At 37.9% G+C, this 15,720-nt stretch overlaps 1 protein-coding gene across 1 annotated transcript in view; it reads left to right on the top strand.

Annotated features, from left to right (window-relative positions):
* The first annotated feature begins 23 nt into the window (after nt 1–23).
* Nucleotides 24–15,720, top strand: part of rorc (RAR-related orphan receptor C) — a 27,213-nt gene continuing 11,516 nt past the window's right edge. Inside the window, exons 1-3 of the mRNA XM_034697537.1 lie at nt 24–365; nt 457–590; nt 7,269–7,298. Of these exons, the coding sequence (XP_034553428.1) occupies nt 539–590; nt 7,269–7,298 (82 nt within the window). The 5' untranslated portion in view covers nt 24–365; nt 457–538. The remainder of the gene's footprint in view (nt 366–456; nt 591–7,268; nt 7,299–15,720) is intronic.

Below are 15,720 nucleotides of genomic sequence, written 5' to 3'. Positions count from 1 at the left end.
GATCCGCTGCTATTACGTAACAGCCGGTGACATAACTCTCCAGCCTGGGATGGTCAGGGCGCACAGAGCGCGCGAAGGGGAGGGGGGGCAGAGAACCGGGGGGAGAGACCGGGGCGCACAGCCGGTCCAGCTGCACTCTCTCCTCTCTGCTGCCTCGGGGGGAATTAAATTATTTCAAAACAACCACACAAGACGAGGAGGTACACTCTGGAACAATAAGATGAAGACTGAGTTCTTGGAGCTGCTGTAAAGAGCTAAGGAGGCGATATGGCGCTGCATGTTTTTAAATGTCTGCGCCGACCCGGGCGATAAACCAACAACAACAACAACAACAACAACAACAACAAGAAGAAAAACAACAACAGGTAGGAGGATATACGCCTTGTTATTCACCTTCTGAGTCAAATTGCAGCAGGTTGAGTTGACCTTACTGACTTAGCTTCTGTATGTGGTAAGAGTGTGTGCGAAAGAGAGGTGTGTGTGTGTGTGTGAGTGTGTGAGTGTGTGTAGGTCCAGCCAGTGTTTTGACGGGGGAGTTATGGAATATGAGGAGTTCGACGTGCTTCAAACTGACATGCCCATCAAAACAGGTAAGAGGATCCTACACTGATGTTTGATTGTGCAGATTATGCTGGAGTGGTGCAACAGGTGTGGGTTATGTAAACACACTTTTAGTTGCATTGCATACTGCAATATTGTCCCCCTACACTTTGCACTTCTCCCAGCATGCATTCTGTAACCCACTCCCACTTTCATCCATATCCTCCTTTCCCTTTTTTATTTATTTATTTTTTTTTTACCTCAGTCTGTCCTCTTTCCCTCTGACGCCACTGACTCAGTTACTCTGTGTTTCTCACTATGATCCCTTTTATCTTCTTTCCCTCTGCTCTCACCCATCTTTACCCCAGTAACCCTTCTCATCCCTCTCTCTGGGGTGTGGTTAAAGTGCTGTGAGTGGGTAAGAATAACAGTAAGCCGGGGTAATCCTTTGGGATTAGTTCTTATTTTTGCTTCTGTTTTTGGTCAATGCTCTTCTATTCAAAGCCTCACTGCAGCTATAATCAAACTGTTGGCAGTCACTGGGGATAAGACTTCTTGTCCCTGTGCCACAGAAACCCACTGCACACCTTCCCAACTACTCTCAAAGCATGACAATGAAGTTTGCTGCCGTCTATCGGAAGTGCAACAAGTCGAGTCAAATGGAAAAAAAAATGTTGCTCAGAAGAAAAGAGAATGCAAGAACAATTAGTTGGTTAACCTTCAACTCAACTCAACATTGCTGGATCATAGTTAGACAATACTCAAAATGCTGCTTACGAATGGACGGTTCATCAGCAGCAGCGGTGTTGAGAAATGCACAGTTATTATCCCATAATAAATGTTCCACCTGTGTTTTATATAGTAGGTGATGTCTTTTGACAAAGTGATATACCAGCAGTGGTGGACAGTAACAAAGTAAATTTACTTGAGTACTGTACTTATGTAAATTTTTTTGAGTATCTGTACTTTACTTGAGTATTATTTTTGTTGGGATACTTATTACTTTTACTCCACTACATTTCTATCAGTGCTCTAGTTACTCACTACTTTTGCTTTGAAGTCAGCTCATGAATTTCCTTATCTTTTCTGAAATCTGATGCCAACACAGTAAAATGTGTTTGTGTAGTTCTGTTCGTCTCAGTGGTTTAGTCATACCTGTATATCGTGCGTCTCCACGGTTGAACGTGGAGCAAACATAGAGCAGATTTCACTCAGATCAGGCAGTTCATTTAGGAGGTGGTAATGATGGCTATAATTCTCCACATGAGCACCCATGGTCATATCTTCAGACCGTGTTAGAGGTTTCTGAAATGAAGAATGATACGTATCGTTTGAAATGTTCTCCCTGTTTCCCACTCTGCTGAAACATACAAACATTCACTGTCCAACCTGAGAAAGTGTGCTGAACTACGTAACATTTGTTTGTCTCCAGATGAACATTTCAAACTAAGTTGTCTGTGCTTGGAGTAACTTAGTTTCTGTTTTTATTCCATGGTATAGTTTTTAGAGATTTCAAGTAATGGTTTCTAGATAACCATAATGTACTCCTATGTATTCTTGACTGCATTTATCTATTGTGAAAAAACAACATTTTGAGATTTATTAGGAAGTACTTTGAATACTTAAGTATTTTTAAAAGCAAGTACTTCAGTACTTTAACTCAAATAATAATCTGACAGAGCAACTTTCACTTGTTTTGGAGGGATATTTGACCAGGAGTATCTATACTTAGACTTAAGTAATGAAGCTGTGTACTTTGTCCACCACTGTATACCAGGATTATAAAAGGAAAGAAAAAGATTGAAAGCAAAAAGACATTGAGCTCTTATTATGTGCAAATGTGGTTTAAAGTGATTTTATGTTAAGTGGTAGAGATACAATAACTATGAGTCAGATGAAAGTCCTGCATATTGAATCTTTTTAAACAGTTTGGTGAACTCTAAAGATATCAAGCAATGTACTTAAAGCTCCTGTGAGGAACTTTTAGTTTATGTTGATTTTGGGCGCTCCTTGTGGACAAAGGGGTACTTCTTCTCTCTACATGCGGGTGTTGTGTATTCTAACAAAGACTTTCACCCTGCTTTATTTTAACACTTGTTGCAAATCTCAGACATGGAAAGTGTAGAAAAAGGCTGTTTCAGTAGTTGACAATTAATGAATTTGTCCAACACCTACCGCCCGCCAGAGGTTTTAGACATTAAAGATAACTCTATACAAGTCACAGATGGTCTGGTTTGCTTTTGTAGGTCATATAGTCGTATCAATATTAATGTCCGTCTGTTTCGTAAGTGGGTAAAATCCCCTCACAGAAGCTTTAAGGCTTTATTTTTTCAGATATTTGAGATTTCTTACATTTGGACTTCTGACACTTCATTCAGTCTTCATTAAAAAAATCCTGAATTCATCATTTCAATTTCCAAAAAATTTCCATCAAACATACTGTAAATTGTGAAACAACAAATGTCAATCAGACAATGATGTAGGTGCTATGTCTATTTTATGTCATAATATACCTTTTTTATTGATAGTGTGATTTGATAATGCCAAATACTCATTGCAAATAAATCATTGAAGTCCTAATTATAAGAATAAATAAAGAATGTTTCATATAAATGTGTTTCAATCATCTCAAAAATGTTTCATGTAATCTGCAGTGGATGTTTGAAATGTCAAGTAATGAATGAATGAATGAATGAATGTAAATCAAGAAGCCTAAGATAAGGGTATAGAAATGACCTTTATGTCAAATACTGAATATTATTTAAGATTCTTTGATTTAGTCTCAATCACACATTAAGGTCTTCTTTTTTCAATCTAATCAAATTTCCTGTTTTTTGGACTCATTCCATTGCAGCAGAAATTTTAAAGATATTTACAATTTCACCACGTGGAAAAACTGATGATATCACAACATACTATATTGAACAACGGTTTCCTTTCAAAAACACTGTCCTGGTTTTGGTCAGTCAAATCTGTGCTGTGTAGCCAGATATTGTCAAAACCAAGGAAATGTTATACAAAATGATTGTGAATGTACCACAGATTCAGAATGCACGGAATATAACTTTAAAAAAAGTATGAATTGGCATTAGATAGCTACTAATGTGTGGTATGTTTGGTTGTCTGTGTCAGAATGGAGAAGGGAAAGTTTGAATCAGCTAAATCAACACTAGGAGAAATAAAATGTCGAGGGGTGAAATGATTTGTTTGAAAAAACACCACCTCATTCATCAGGAACTGCTGTAGCAGTGTTTCACTCTGGTTAAAGTTGAGTTTCAGTGTTGTGCAGTTTTTTATTCTGCTGAGATGGCCCTTCTTGAGGCGTCAAGTCTTGGTTTTAGTGGCTAGTGTAGGTGTCATCTCATTTTCTCTCATTGCAATGTGTGTATCTCTGACACTACTTCACAATCCTTTTCTTGATGCCTGTAAGCTAAATTCTACATCTGTTCATTACGGCTAAGAACTGTCTGCGATGTTCCTCAGGGATCTGTTGTGAGATCATCTTCACCACATCTTCATGCATGTTATTCTGCCCTTTAAGGATGCAAAAAATTGTGTTTTCGTTTTTTATTAATATCTTGGTTACTTATCCTTAAATCCTTAGATCTGTTTAAAATATCAGAACATAGCAAAAAAGTGTTTCCTAACCAAAAAGACTAAAAAAACATCTTTGTAAGTCATGTTTAATGAGCAACTGAGGGATATTCAGTTTACAGTTGCAGAGGTTAAAGGAGCCATGCAATATTAATATTTTAGAAGGTTACAACCGAAAGTTTGACTTCTTTCTCTAGTTTTTAAATTAATCATCAAATTGAAAAAAGTTTAAACATTATTTTTTTTACAAAAACATAAATCAATTAATCATTTCAGCTCTCCTCCTCACAATCATTTGTGAGTTGCTGTTGGCTGTCAGAAAAACGACACCCAGCAGTGTCTCACTGCTCGCTTAAGTATACCAGGATGTGGCCTTTTTTTGTCTTTTTATTTGTATTGACAAAAAGAACACTGTTCCAACATTTACAACCATCGAGCCCCTCCTATGAATTTATTTTGCAATTGATCAGAATCAGTTGTACTCATTTAGTGAGACACTTAACAGAAATGGTTGTTTTTCAGTGAGACAGTCTTTTTGTCACACCCTGACACATACTGTTATTTAAATTCTTTAGAACATTTTTTCTAATCCACTGACCACCTGTGTCCCCCATAAGAATTTATTCAGAAGTATAATGTTAACCCAACCTGGGGTGGCCATATGGGGTCGATAAATGATCTCAATTTTATGGGCCGATGACTTACAAACGTCAGAACATTTGCTGTAGTGAAGTTGTGGGGCTCAATGTCACCCCAAATCCCTGGCGGCATCCCTGATCCCAACCGCTGTGATTTTATGTTTGCATGAGAGTTTAAGTGCACAGAGAAGATAAATAAGTAAGTTATCCAGCCTTACATTACATTTAATTTAGTATCTTCTCCATGCTTTATTGTTTTTATTGAGGCACTGCTGTCAGCCTGCTCTCTGAGTTCAGTGGACTCTGTTGTTGTTATGTAACACAGCAACTGTCACTTCAGCAGCCTTGGATGTCAGCGTGTGGAGATGTTAGTGAGATTTTGACTGATGAGTGGTGTTAATGTTTGTGACACTGTAATTATCATTGACTCTGTGTGTGTATGTCAGGAAGAATTTGTACATGCAGTGTCACTTTTAGTTTGTACAGAAACCAGTGTAGATGATTACTTCAGCTGGTATTTTTTCACTACTGACATGAGGCAAGGCAAGGCAAGGCAGCTTTGTTTGTATAGCGCATTTCATACACGAGGGCAACTCAATGTGCTTTACATTAAAATATTAAAAGCATTGGAGACATTCAGACAGGCATAAAAGAACACAATTAAAATGACAAATATGATAAAACAAAACAGAAAAGAAAAGGAAAATTAGAAATGACCAAGAGCATTAAGCCAATTTTATGTAGAGGTCACTTTCAATACTCTTTCAATAATACCTCATCTCAGATCTGACTGTGGCTTCATTTTACCTGCTGCTATACTTTTAGTAAACTGAAACATAAAAGAGAGTCTCAACTCTCCTGACTTAGTCAAAACTAATGCTTTATTTTGAAATTGCTTGACATTTTAACTCCACTGAATATTTCTCTGACACTTGATTTAAATTCACAAACCTGTTTCTGTCTCTTAAGAATAGCTAATGATAAAGTTTAAAAGCTTTTAATAACCGTCACGATTTGAAATAACTCTTTAACAATGTGTTTTGCAATCACCTTCCAGCATCTGCTCAGCGAGTGTTGAAATTTCTTTACATTTTCCGTGTGTGCGTTTACCGCACTGCTTTCATTCCATGCTTTCTGCTTATGAAGCAAAACTGATTTGATGATGGGAGGAAAACAGTAGAAACCACAGAGGGCCTGATCAGGCGCCAGACAAAGACCGGCTAGCGCTACGTCTTCCATTGATTCTTATCTCCCCTGTCTTTAAACCTCTTTGTCTTAAACACACACTCACTCACACACACAAACACACACCTACACACACACACACGCCAGAAATAAACACCTTGGTTCTAACCCTCCACGCATTTACCCACACGCACTGCAACTTAGACTTTCTCACAATTGTGGTCAAACAGGCAGACAAAAAGAGGACCTGTTTCTTCACAGACACCCACTTTCCTCTACCTTTATCTACCGTGTGTGTGTGTGTGGGTGCCCAAGACTCAGACAAACATAACAGACTCACACAAGTGTGGATAGGAATCCTCTCATTTTATCTCCCTGCTATCATGAAGTTGTCTTATCCGTCAGTATGCCTTTAAACATTGGCAGAATAATAAAAAAAGAACTATGGTCGCACACTGTGTCAAAACAGACATTAACGATTTGGCAAGAAGCTATTTATCTTCATTGGATCTGTATTCACTTCAGAATTGCATCCTCTTAAATGACCATAACTTTAAACATCAGCATATTGTTCTTTTGTCGAAGTAGAAAGTGCGGGTTTCAGTGGTAGAAGTGGGGATTTTTTGGGGGGGACACATGCTGTAATCAAAATGAACAAAACGAACTGGAGGATAAATGTACTCAAGGTAGCAAAATTAAAAGCCCTCACATGCAAAATGCTGCTTGTCCATGTTGTCTTGTTGGTTAACTTGATTTTGAAATGTAAGCATTACTTTAATGTCTGTGATGCATTTCATTGTACATGTAGCCTTAGCGGTCTAAACACTCCACGTATAGAGGCCACAGTCCTCGTCGCAGATGTCGCCGGTTTGACTCCCGGCTGGTCGACCATTTGCTGCATGTCTTCCCCCACTCTCTACTCCCCACATTTCCTGTCTCTCTTCAACTGTCCTGTAAATAAAGGCAAAAAAAAACAAAATTACAACTTAAAAAAAAAAAAAATAAGATGCACCTTTACCCTTTTTATACTTGAACCGTACAGACATAAAACAGCTTACCTTCTATACTACAAGTACTGAAACGGTTTTACTGATTGTGTGTATATGGTAAGTTTAGCTCTGCAGGTTTCAAAAGTCTTGCACCAAGATTGAATACTTGAAAAAGTATCTGTGTGTTTAGTAGTCCTGGGTCCAGACAGGGTAAAGGGTGTTTTGTTGTGTTGTGTTTTAAAATCTTAGAATAACACTGAAAGGTACAGTTGTACAGTGTCGTACGGCTTTGCTTCATTTAACACTTTGTTTTCTTCCACAGGAGGAGTCGTGTCCAAGAGGACTCATTTGAGTAAGTTCTCTATGAGATGCAACATGTGTGTGTGTGTTTGTGTGTTCATGTTTGTGTCTATGTGGTAATGATTGCTTGTGTTTGTGCTAGATATATATGTGCATGCATTGTGGTTTACTTCATAGTTGGTGAACATACAAGACTGCACCTGTGAAGAGACACACATACACACACGCACACAAGCTATGTAGTTGGGCCATTAGCAACACAGCATGTGCTGTGTGGTGCACCTGTGCTGCCCTCCTAACGCTCACACACACACACACACACACACTCACACACACACACACACACACACACACACACACACACACACACACACACACACACACACACACACACACACACACACACACAGATGAAAACTACTCTAACTTCAGCCCTCTGGCATCTGAATGCAGATGACAGCGATAACATCAAGTCTTATTTTAACTTCTCTGGTTTAACACTTTCTGCCACAACTGTAGCACACCTGGGTAGTACCAAGAGTGAAGATGCTGACTGTAACACACCACTAAACCTTCATGTTAGATGGTGTGACTTAAAAAAGAAAAGAAAAGTAAAGATGAACAAAATAAAGAATAAATCGATTTTTAGGATAATTTAGAGCTTGATTAAAGCTGAACTGTTCCTTCTGCACAGATAAGAAATGGGTTTGGATTTTCTGAGGAGGGGAGCCAAAGTGATCTGTGAAGATTAAGATTTTACCCAATAAACTACAGCATACTGAAAAAAGGTGCTAATATATGTCTATAATGCATCAGTAGTATTACTGTAATATAATAAAAGACAAAACGTCCATTTTTCTCACATATAATGTGCCGGCAAGCTTTAGCATAAACAACATATAAAATGAAAATGGCTCATTCCACATATTTGTAACCCCCCCGTGCATGTTTATATTACATAGATACTGGTTGTGGGTCAATTTGACCCTGCAGTCCCCTAAGTGGAGGCTAAAAGGGGTCAGAAGTGTCAAATACTAAATGTTTCTTTGAAACTGTCTTCATAAAAAAACGAGCAAGTTATCCACATTGAACCAGGATCTGTTCAAATTAAAGAACACTATTGCACTAAATATTGATTTAAATTGTTAGTAATGGAGTTAATAATGAGATAAAAAAAATGTTTGTTGGGACTTTTTGGGGTTGGATAATTAAATATGCCCCGGGTCAAGTTGACCCAGGAACATTATTGCTGTCACTGAGAAACGAACATAACAGGAGGGTTAAACTGTGAATTTAGGATCTTTTGAGAGTAATTTGACTGCATGGTGTTGCTACTTTTATGCACAGAAAGTATCATGATACAAAGCAAGAGGCTCATGACCATCAAACTAAACCAAAACAAGCTGAATTGTTAAAGTCAAAGTGACAGATGTCGTAGAAAGAATTTAAATTCCACTCGACATATTCAAATCTTATTAGCACAGTGAAAAAAGCCTCCTGTGCAGTCATGAGCAGAAACAGGACAGCTTGAATTAAATGAAAGTTGAAACAAAGAGAACAAATTAAATGTCATCTTACTGAAAGGTTTCAGTGAGTCTTTGATTTCACTGTATCGTTGAATGATTCCTGCTGAACATGTTTGATTTAGATTCGAAAGGACAGTCTTAAAGGTCCCCAACACTATACTTCTTTTATTTTTTAAACATGTGGTGCAGAGTGAGGGGGTGAAGGATAACAACAAAGGTCTGAGGAAAAAGTACCTTAACAAGGAGCAGGGGACAGTCCCCCCCTTTCTGTCTCTCTCTCTCTCTTTTCTCTCTCTCTCTTTCACGAACATACTCATGCAAGCTTACAAGGAAGGTAAGGCGGTGACTGTCACTCAAGAGGTCTCATTGTGTGTGCTAAAGCTGCAGAGAGCACCTGACCCAGCTAGCAAAGCGACAGGCAAAAAGAAAAAGAAGAAAGAGTGAGAGAATAGAGAGTGATAGAAAAAGTGAGAGGCAGAGTAAGTTTGTGAAAGTGGGACAAACATCCGAGACGAGTGGAGGAGTGAGGATGATGCGAGGTAGGGATGAAGTATTTGTGTGTGTGTGTGTGTGTGTGTGTGTGTGTGTGTGTGTGTGTGTGTGTGTGTGTGTGTGTGTGTGTGTGTGTTTGTGTTTGTGTTTGTGTATGTGAGAGTGGGCATCACAATAAGATCTATTTGATTGGTTACATCAATCAATACATTAGCTGTTCATACAAAGTTTTTGTTCCATCTGGTCTGATTTCTTTGTTTGAAATTATAAGTAGTGAAAATATGACTGAGACCCAAAGTGTCTGATGATGATGCATATTGCTTTCTTTATATTTAATAATGTTGCTTTAGCCTTTTTGCATTTTATTCAAAATTACAGTTTCCACTTTTCAATTTTGATGTAACACTACAGAATGAACACTCAAACCTACTTTACTTTCACAATGGTTCTAAAGTTTACAATTCACAAATATGCTAAGTAAAAAAAAATATGATTTTATTTAACATGTCAGCTTCAATGAGGGAATGATCATTTGACCTGATCCCTGACAACACATTCACACGCCTGTGTAGTTTAAAGCTGATGTTTGTTTGGAAACTTAACTGTGTCCCGACAGAGTTCATATGAGCTGACGGTTTCGTAGATGTACATTGGTTAATGTTTCAGTTTTATGGTTTGGTGAACTGACTCAGTTCTGAGTTCCTTTGATGAATTCAAGATTTGAATCATGGATTGAAAATTTCTTCCCTCTCATCCTCCTGCACATACAGTATAGTCACAAGTGCTAGAGGCTGAGCTGCATTCAGAGAATATCAGATTGCAGTCAGTCAAAGATAATGCTCACATGGCTTGATCAGTTGTGTTTGAATTGATCTGCAAAACAGACTTTAGTTATGAGAAAAAAATATATATATAACTGACAAATTAAAACTATTAACGCTTAAGGGCCTGGTCATAGTGTAGTCATAGAGTGACAGTTGAGAATAGACTCTTTTGCATATGAACTTCCACTGAATTCTAACCAACATAAAAGTGAAAGAGAGGAAAACAGGATGCCTCACAACCACAGTGCATCGGTTTGAATGGACTGACTGTGCAAACAGAGTAGACAAGATGCAGAGGAAATGCTGACAATACTGTGAAAATGTAGTGATTGCAATGATAAAACATTGCATGTCTTACACAAAATAGTTAAAATTTACAAAACCAAATGCATCATGTTCATTCAAGATTTTGCAAGTTTCTCACGTTATCCTTCGCAGCTGCAACTCGCCAACACACACTCATATTTAGATGCAAACACACACATAATGATGCACAGCTGCGTGTCAGATGCCGCTGAGATGTACAGTAAGATACCCTGCAGCTGTGTGTGGATACTCTGCACATGAGATATACAACTTAATATGATTATGTCTTTGCCTCAGTACTTATAAAAATGTACTTTTGGGATGTTACTCACTTAAAGTGGGCTTGATAACGTCAGAAGTTAGACACATACTCATGTCAGGTCTTTGTTGTTGCGTTCGGGGGATTCCTGTGTAGATTCATAAACAGTTTCTTTATCACAGAGGATTTCCTTGTTCCTCTGGGTGCAAAAAACCTGCACAGCACTTCCAAAGCAGCAAAAGCGGTTGTTTTAAGATCAAAGCTAACATCAAAATCGCAGGTGACACATTCCCCCCCGAAAATAAGGTAGTTGAAATATAACAGTTGAGCTGATTCATATCCTTAACTATTGTCAAAATGTCCCCCCTGGTTCCGGCTGCACTTCAAAGTAAAACATGTTAATTTGTGAAGACATCAGCTTTGATCATTTCTCTTTTTGGTGTTTTTTTATCACTTTGTTTATGAATGAAACTTAGCGGAGGAGTTTTCATATTCATTATCCACCAGCCTACATTTTTACATCCTGTAGTCTGCGTTTTGATAAATGTGTCATAACTCAATACAGTAGGGCGATGTGGCTACTGGACCCCTGTATGTTATTGTAGTTGTTGATAACTTTTCAAGTACCTAAACCCTAATTTGTTTCTCACCTTGATTGTTTTTTTGGATACACATTGCATTAATTAATTATTTATCGCCTTAAATCATGGCTTCTTGCAAATACATCTAACTATGACAGTATGTCAATTTGTCTTGTAATAGATTCATGTAAATTTTAAAGTCATTACTGATGATTTTTTTTCTCTTCCTTTTGGTAAAATTGAATTTTCTATATACCTTTTATCTTATATGTTTTCAAACACAACGCCTAGAAAAAAAAGTGACATTTTGAATATATCAAGTTAAAGAACTACAAGCGCTACTAGGTCTTTCTCTTGTTTTAATCTCATACGGCTGCTCTTGGATATATTTGTCGTGCTGTTCTTAATTCTTCTTATACAGGGGTATATGGTTGCATGAATAAAAAAAAGTGAATTAAGTCAAAAAATGAAAACTGTCCTTAAAAAAACACTCCAAGACACCCCGTGGGATTTGTGTTGAATTAAAATACCTTTATTTTGTGTGGCAAATTATCCTAAACTAGTGGACACGAGGTGACATATTCAGATCCTAATCAGTGCCATCAGGCCACTGCTGATAACGGCCTTGATGAAGAGTTGAGTATGTTGCAATTCGTCAGCTGTTTGCCATATAATATAAAGGCGTTTCAGTTCAACCCAATTCTTCACAAGATAATTGAATCTTGTCAAGGCACCTTAATCTTACGGTAGACTTAAAAAACTTAAAAATCATGTTGAGGAGTTAAAAACCTTTGATATACTGCAGATAAATACAACTATGATCACATTTGTTCAGCTCTTCTATTATGTGTTTAAACATGTTATATGAAGAATTGTGAGTGATTTATAGTCTCTGTGTTATAGCCCATGTTTGTAAATGTGTGTGCGTGTGTGTATTTGCGTGTGTAAACATGCTTTGATTGCACTGTTGCTTGCGTGCGGACCAAAGGTAAGCTTCCGTCAGAGGAAAGTTGAGGTTTTCTGTCCGTTTACAGTGCAAAGAATAGACTGCTGACATTGAGACTTTAGACAGTGGTGTTTTGAGAGTACTCCCCCCCAAAAACCTTCCCCACAAACACACACACACGCGCACACACACACACACACACACACACACACACACACACACACACACACACACACACACACACACACACACACACACACACACACACACACACACACACACACATCAATTTGAAGCTAGATCTGTCTATGTCAAGATCTGGAGCTCAAACCTTTCAATTTACTTTCTCACTATTTATTTTTTATAATCAGAATGTACATTATGGTACATACTAATGTTTATTTTTAATATACTAATATTTTATTTTTAAATATTGGAATGTCAAAATATAAACTATTTACTGTTGCCTGCAAGCTTAAGATCAGAAAATGACTGTTGTCCAGCATTCAGAGTAGGATGTTATAACGCTCCATAAGTGTAAATGTTTTAAGATTTCTCTTTGCTGTTGTACACAGAAGCTGTTGCACCATTGTTTGTGTTATGACACTGACAAATGTGCCTTTATTGATTGGCAGGGTGTAAGTCATTGATAGCATTTATTACTGACTGAAAAGCCTTCTTTTGGCAGCATCTTCGTATACTTTGTGTGCAGAAGTGTAGGAGGTGCTAGGCTTTCATTTTGATAGACAAGCAATAACATTTCTATCACTGCGCGTTCACTCTACTCAAACCGCGACATATTTTCACCTCATCTCACACACAGTGTAACTATTTCAATTCAAAAGTTTTGGGGGTTCTGGGGAGTTATTGTAATACTTTTTTAACATAATGTGGAAAGTATTTTTTAGTTAGACAAAATGACTGATGGATGACTGACTGTTGATTCATTTTTATTTCACAGACGGGCACATCAATCCACAATTCAAATACACGAACTAATAAAGGAATGAGGCTTTAACTGCACCTTTTAAAAGAATGGTGAATATTACAATCCCATTTCCCAAAAGTTGGCATGGAAAATGTTGCTAAAATTATATTTTGATGGGTTTCAAATCCTTTGAATCCTTTAAATAAATGTATTGTTTTACAACTGGATAGATAGATAAGATACTCCTTTATTTGTGCCACAACGGGGAAATTCATGGAGTTACAGTAGCAAACAAGAAGGTGTACAGTACAATAATTTCAACAAGAATATATATATATATTGAAAAAAAAGTAGTTGTCATCAGCCACATCTCTGGCTAGTGGTGTGTGGCCACGCTACAGCTCAGCTTTCAGGTCTAAAATAATACAAATTATATTAATAACGCGTTCAACCGACTAATAGTTCTGGTGTCGTCCAGCGATAGTGATGAGGTTTAATCGTATAGTCGACTAAATGCACACATCCCTTCAAAAAATCAATAGTAGAAGACCTCGATCGTAGGGCCCTAAGGCGACACTGCATTAAGAACAGACATGACTCTACAGTGGAAATCACTGCATGAGCTCAAAATCACTTCCAACTGCTGTTAAGTTCAGTATCTCATACCACATATTGGCGCCAGAGTTTCACAACCTGGCTTTCATCGTCAGTGTGATTAGCTGCAGTTTTAGACTACGGTAGTGTAACCTCCTCCCAAAGCTCCACAGTAATCATATCTTTCATATACTCTTTTTCCTGTCCAGTGTAACTCCATAAACAGGTAACAGGTCTAGATACTTTCATTGCATCTATTACAGGGAAATGGTATGAACATATTCACATATTTTCAACTTGCTATAAGTTTCTCTGCTGCTTCATCACTCTGTCTGGTGTCTCCTTTATCTTCGCTGTCACTTCTGTGTAATGTTTATACAGCCTAGAAAAAAGTAGCATCTTCAACTTCTGTGAACGTACAGTAGGTCATCACTGCATCCACAAATGCAAGCTAAAACTGTTGCATGCAAACAGGAAACCATATATACACTTAATCCAGACATGCTGCAAACTTCACTAGGCCTGAGATATGTAAGATGGACTGAGGCTAAGTGGAAAACAGTCCTGTGGTCTGATGAATCAAAATTCAACATTCTTTTTGGAAATCATGGATGCATTGTCCATGGCAAGAGAGAAGAGGGACCACCCGGCTTGTTGTCAATGCACAGTTCAAAAGTCATCATCCCTGATGAAATGCCTACAGTATGGGTAACTTACACATCTGGGAAGGCTCCATTGATGCTGAAAAATATATACAGGTTTCGGAGCAACATATGCTGCCATTCAGACAATCCTTTTTCAGGAAAGACCTTACATACAGTATTTCAGCAAAACAATGCCAAACCACATTCTGGGCATATTACAACAACATGACTGTAGTGGAAGAGTCAAGGTGCTGAAATGATCTGCTTTTAGTCCCAACTTGCCACCCATTGAAAAGACTTGGCGTATAATAAAACAAAAAAATATAGCAAAAGAGGCCCCAAGCAGTTGAGCAGCTGAAATCTTACATCAAGCAAGAATGGGGCATCATATCTCTTTCCAAACTTCAGAAACTGGTCTTGGTTCCCAAATGTTACCACAATGTATTGTACCACAGTATTGTACTCTTGAAACTTTTGCGGTGTCTCATTTTGGTTACTTCTTTTGTATTTGAATTGTGTGCAAACGTCCATATGGTACTATCTCAAATTGAACATGGTAGCTGTCCACTTAACTAAAATGACAAACCTAAAATTTAAAAAAGCTTTTCCTCTCCTCACTTTTCTTACTCTTTTTCTTCTTCATCTTCTTTTTAAGTACAAATTGGAAATAACCAACAACATCACCTACATGTATAGGGTTTGCATGCATGAATGCAGCAATTCTGCTTTCATTTTGGAGACATATCCTCCCGTTCTGCTACAGTACATAGCCTCGATGGTGATCAGTGTCCAGCATTCCACACTCAAGTTTCTAACTCAACCTTTTTTGAGCCAAGGCACATGTCTTACACTAAAAAATCCTTAGTCACACCACCAACCAAAAGTGTTCCAAAATGACACATTTATTCTCTCAATTTAACTATCTGAGAGGGGGACTTTGGCTACTTCTTTAACTGCGTCAGGGCAGAGCATCTCATTTACAATGTCTTTTGCAGGTTTTATTAATGTCTCTGCCACAGTGTGTCACTTTTTTGATTTGGCTACGAGTTCAGCTATTGAGTAGCTAGCTTTGAGAGCTCTTGCAGACACTGTTGTAGTTTTTCTCGAAAAAAAAATTATTTTCCACCACCTACCCACATTACGCTCTTCATCCAGGTTAGAATTTATCCTGGGCCCAGTTTGGAGTTTTCCTTTTTGAAAATGTATCCATCGCTGTTGTACGCCTACAACTTGTCACATACACCTGTCGCGCGCATCATTAATTCTATTTTCTTAAATTAACAAGGTCATTAGTGCGCTTTATTGCCACCCAGTGTGGGTAGCACAGGTCAGTATAACGAGTATTAAATTACTCTGCCAGTCACTACACTGCAG

The sequence above is a fragment of the Notolabrus celidotus genome, chromosome 12, assembly GCF_009762535.1.
Source record: "Notolabrus celidotus isolate fNotCel1 chromosome 12, fNotCel1.pri, whole genome shotgun sequence".
NCBI classification, from domain to species: Eukaryota; Metazoa; Chordata; class Actinopteri; order Labriformes; family Labridae; genus Notolabrus; species Notolabrus celidotus.
Note: the sequence above shows the minus strand (reverse complement) of the source record. Positions and strands in the feature narration are given on the sequence as shown.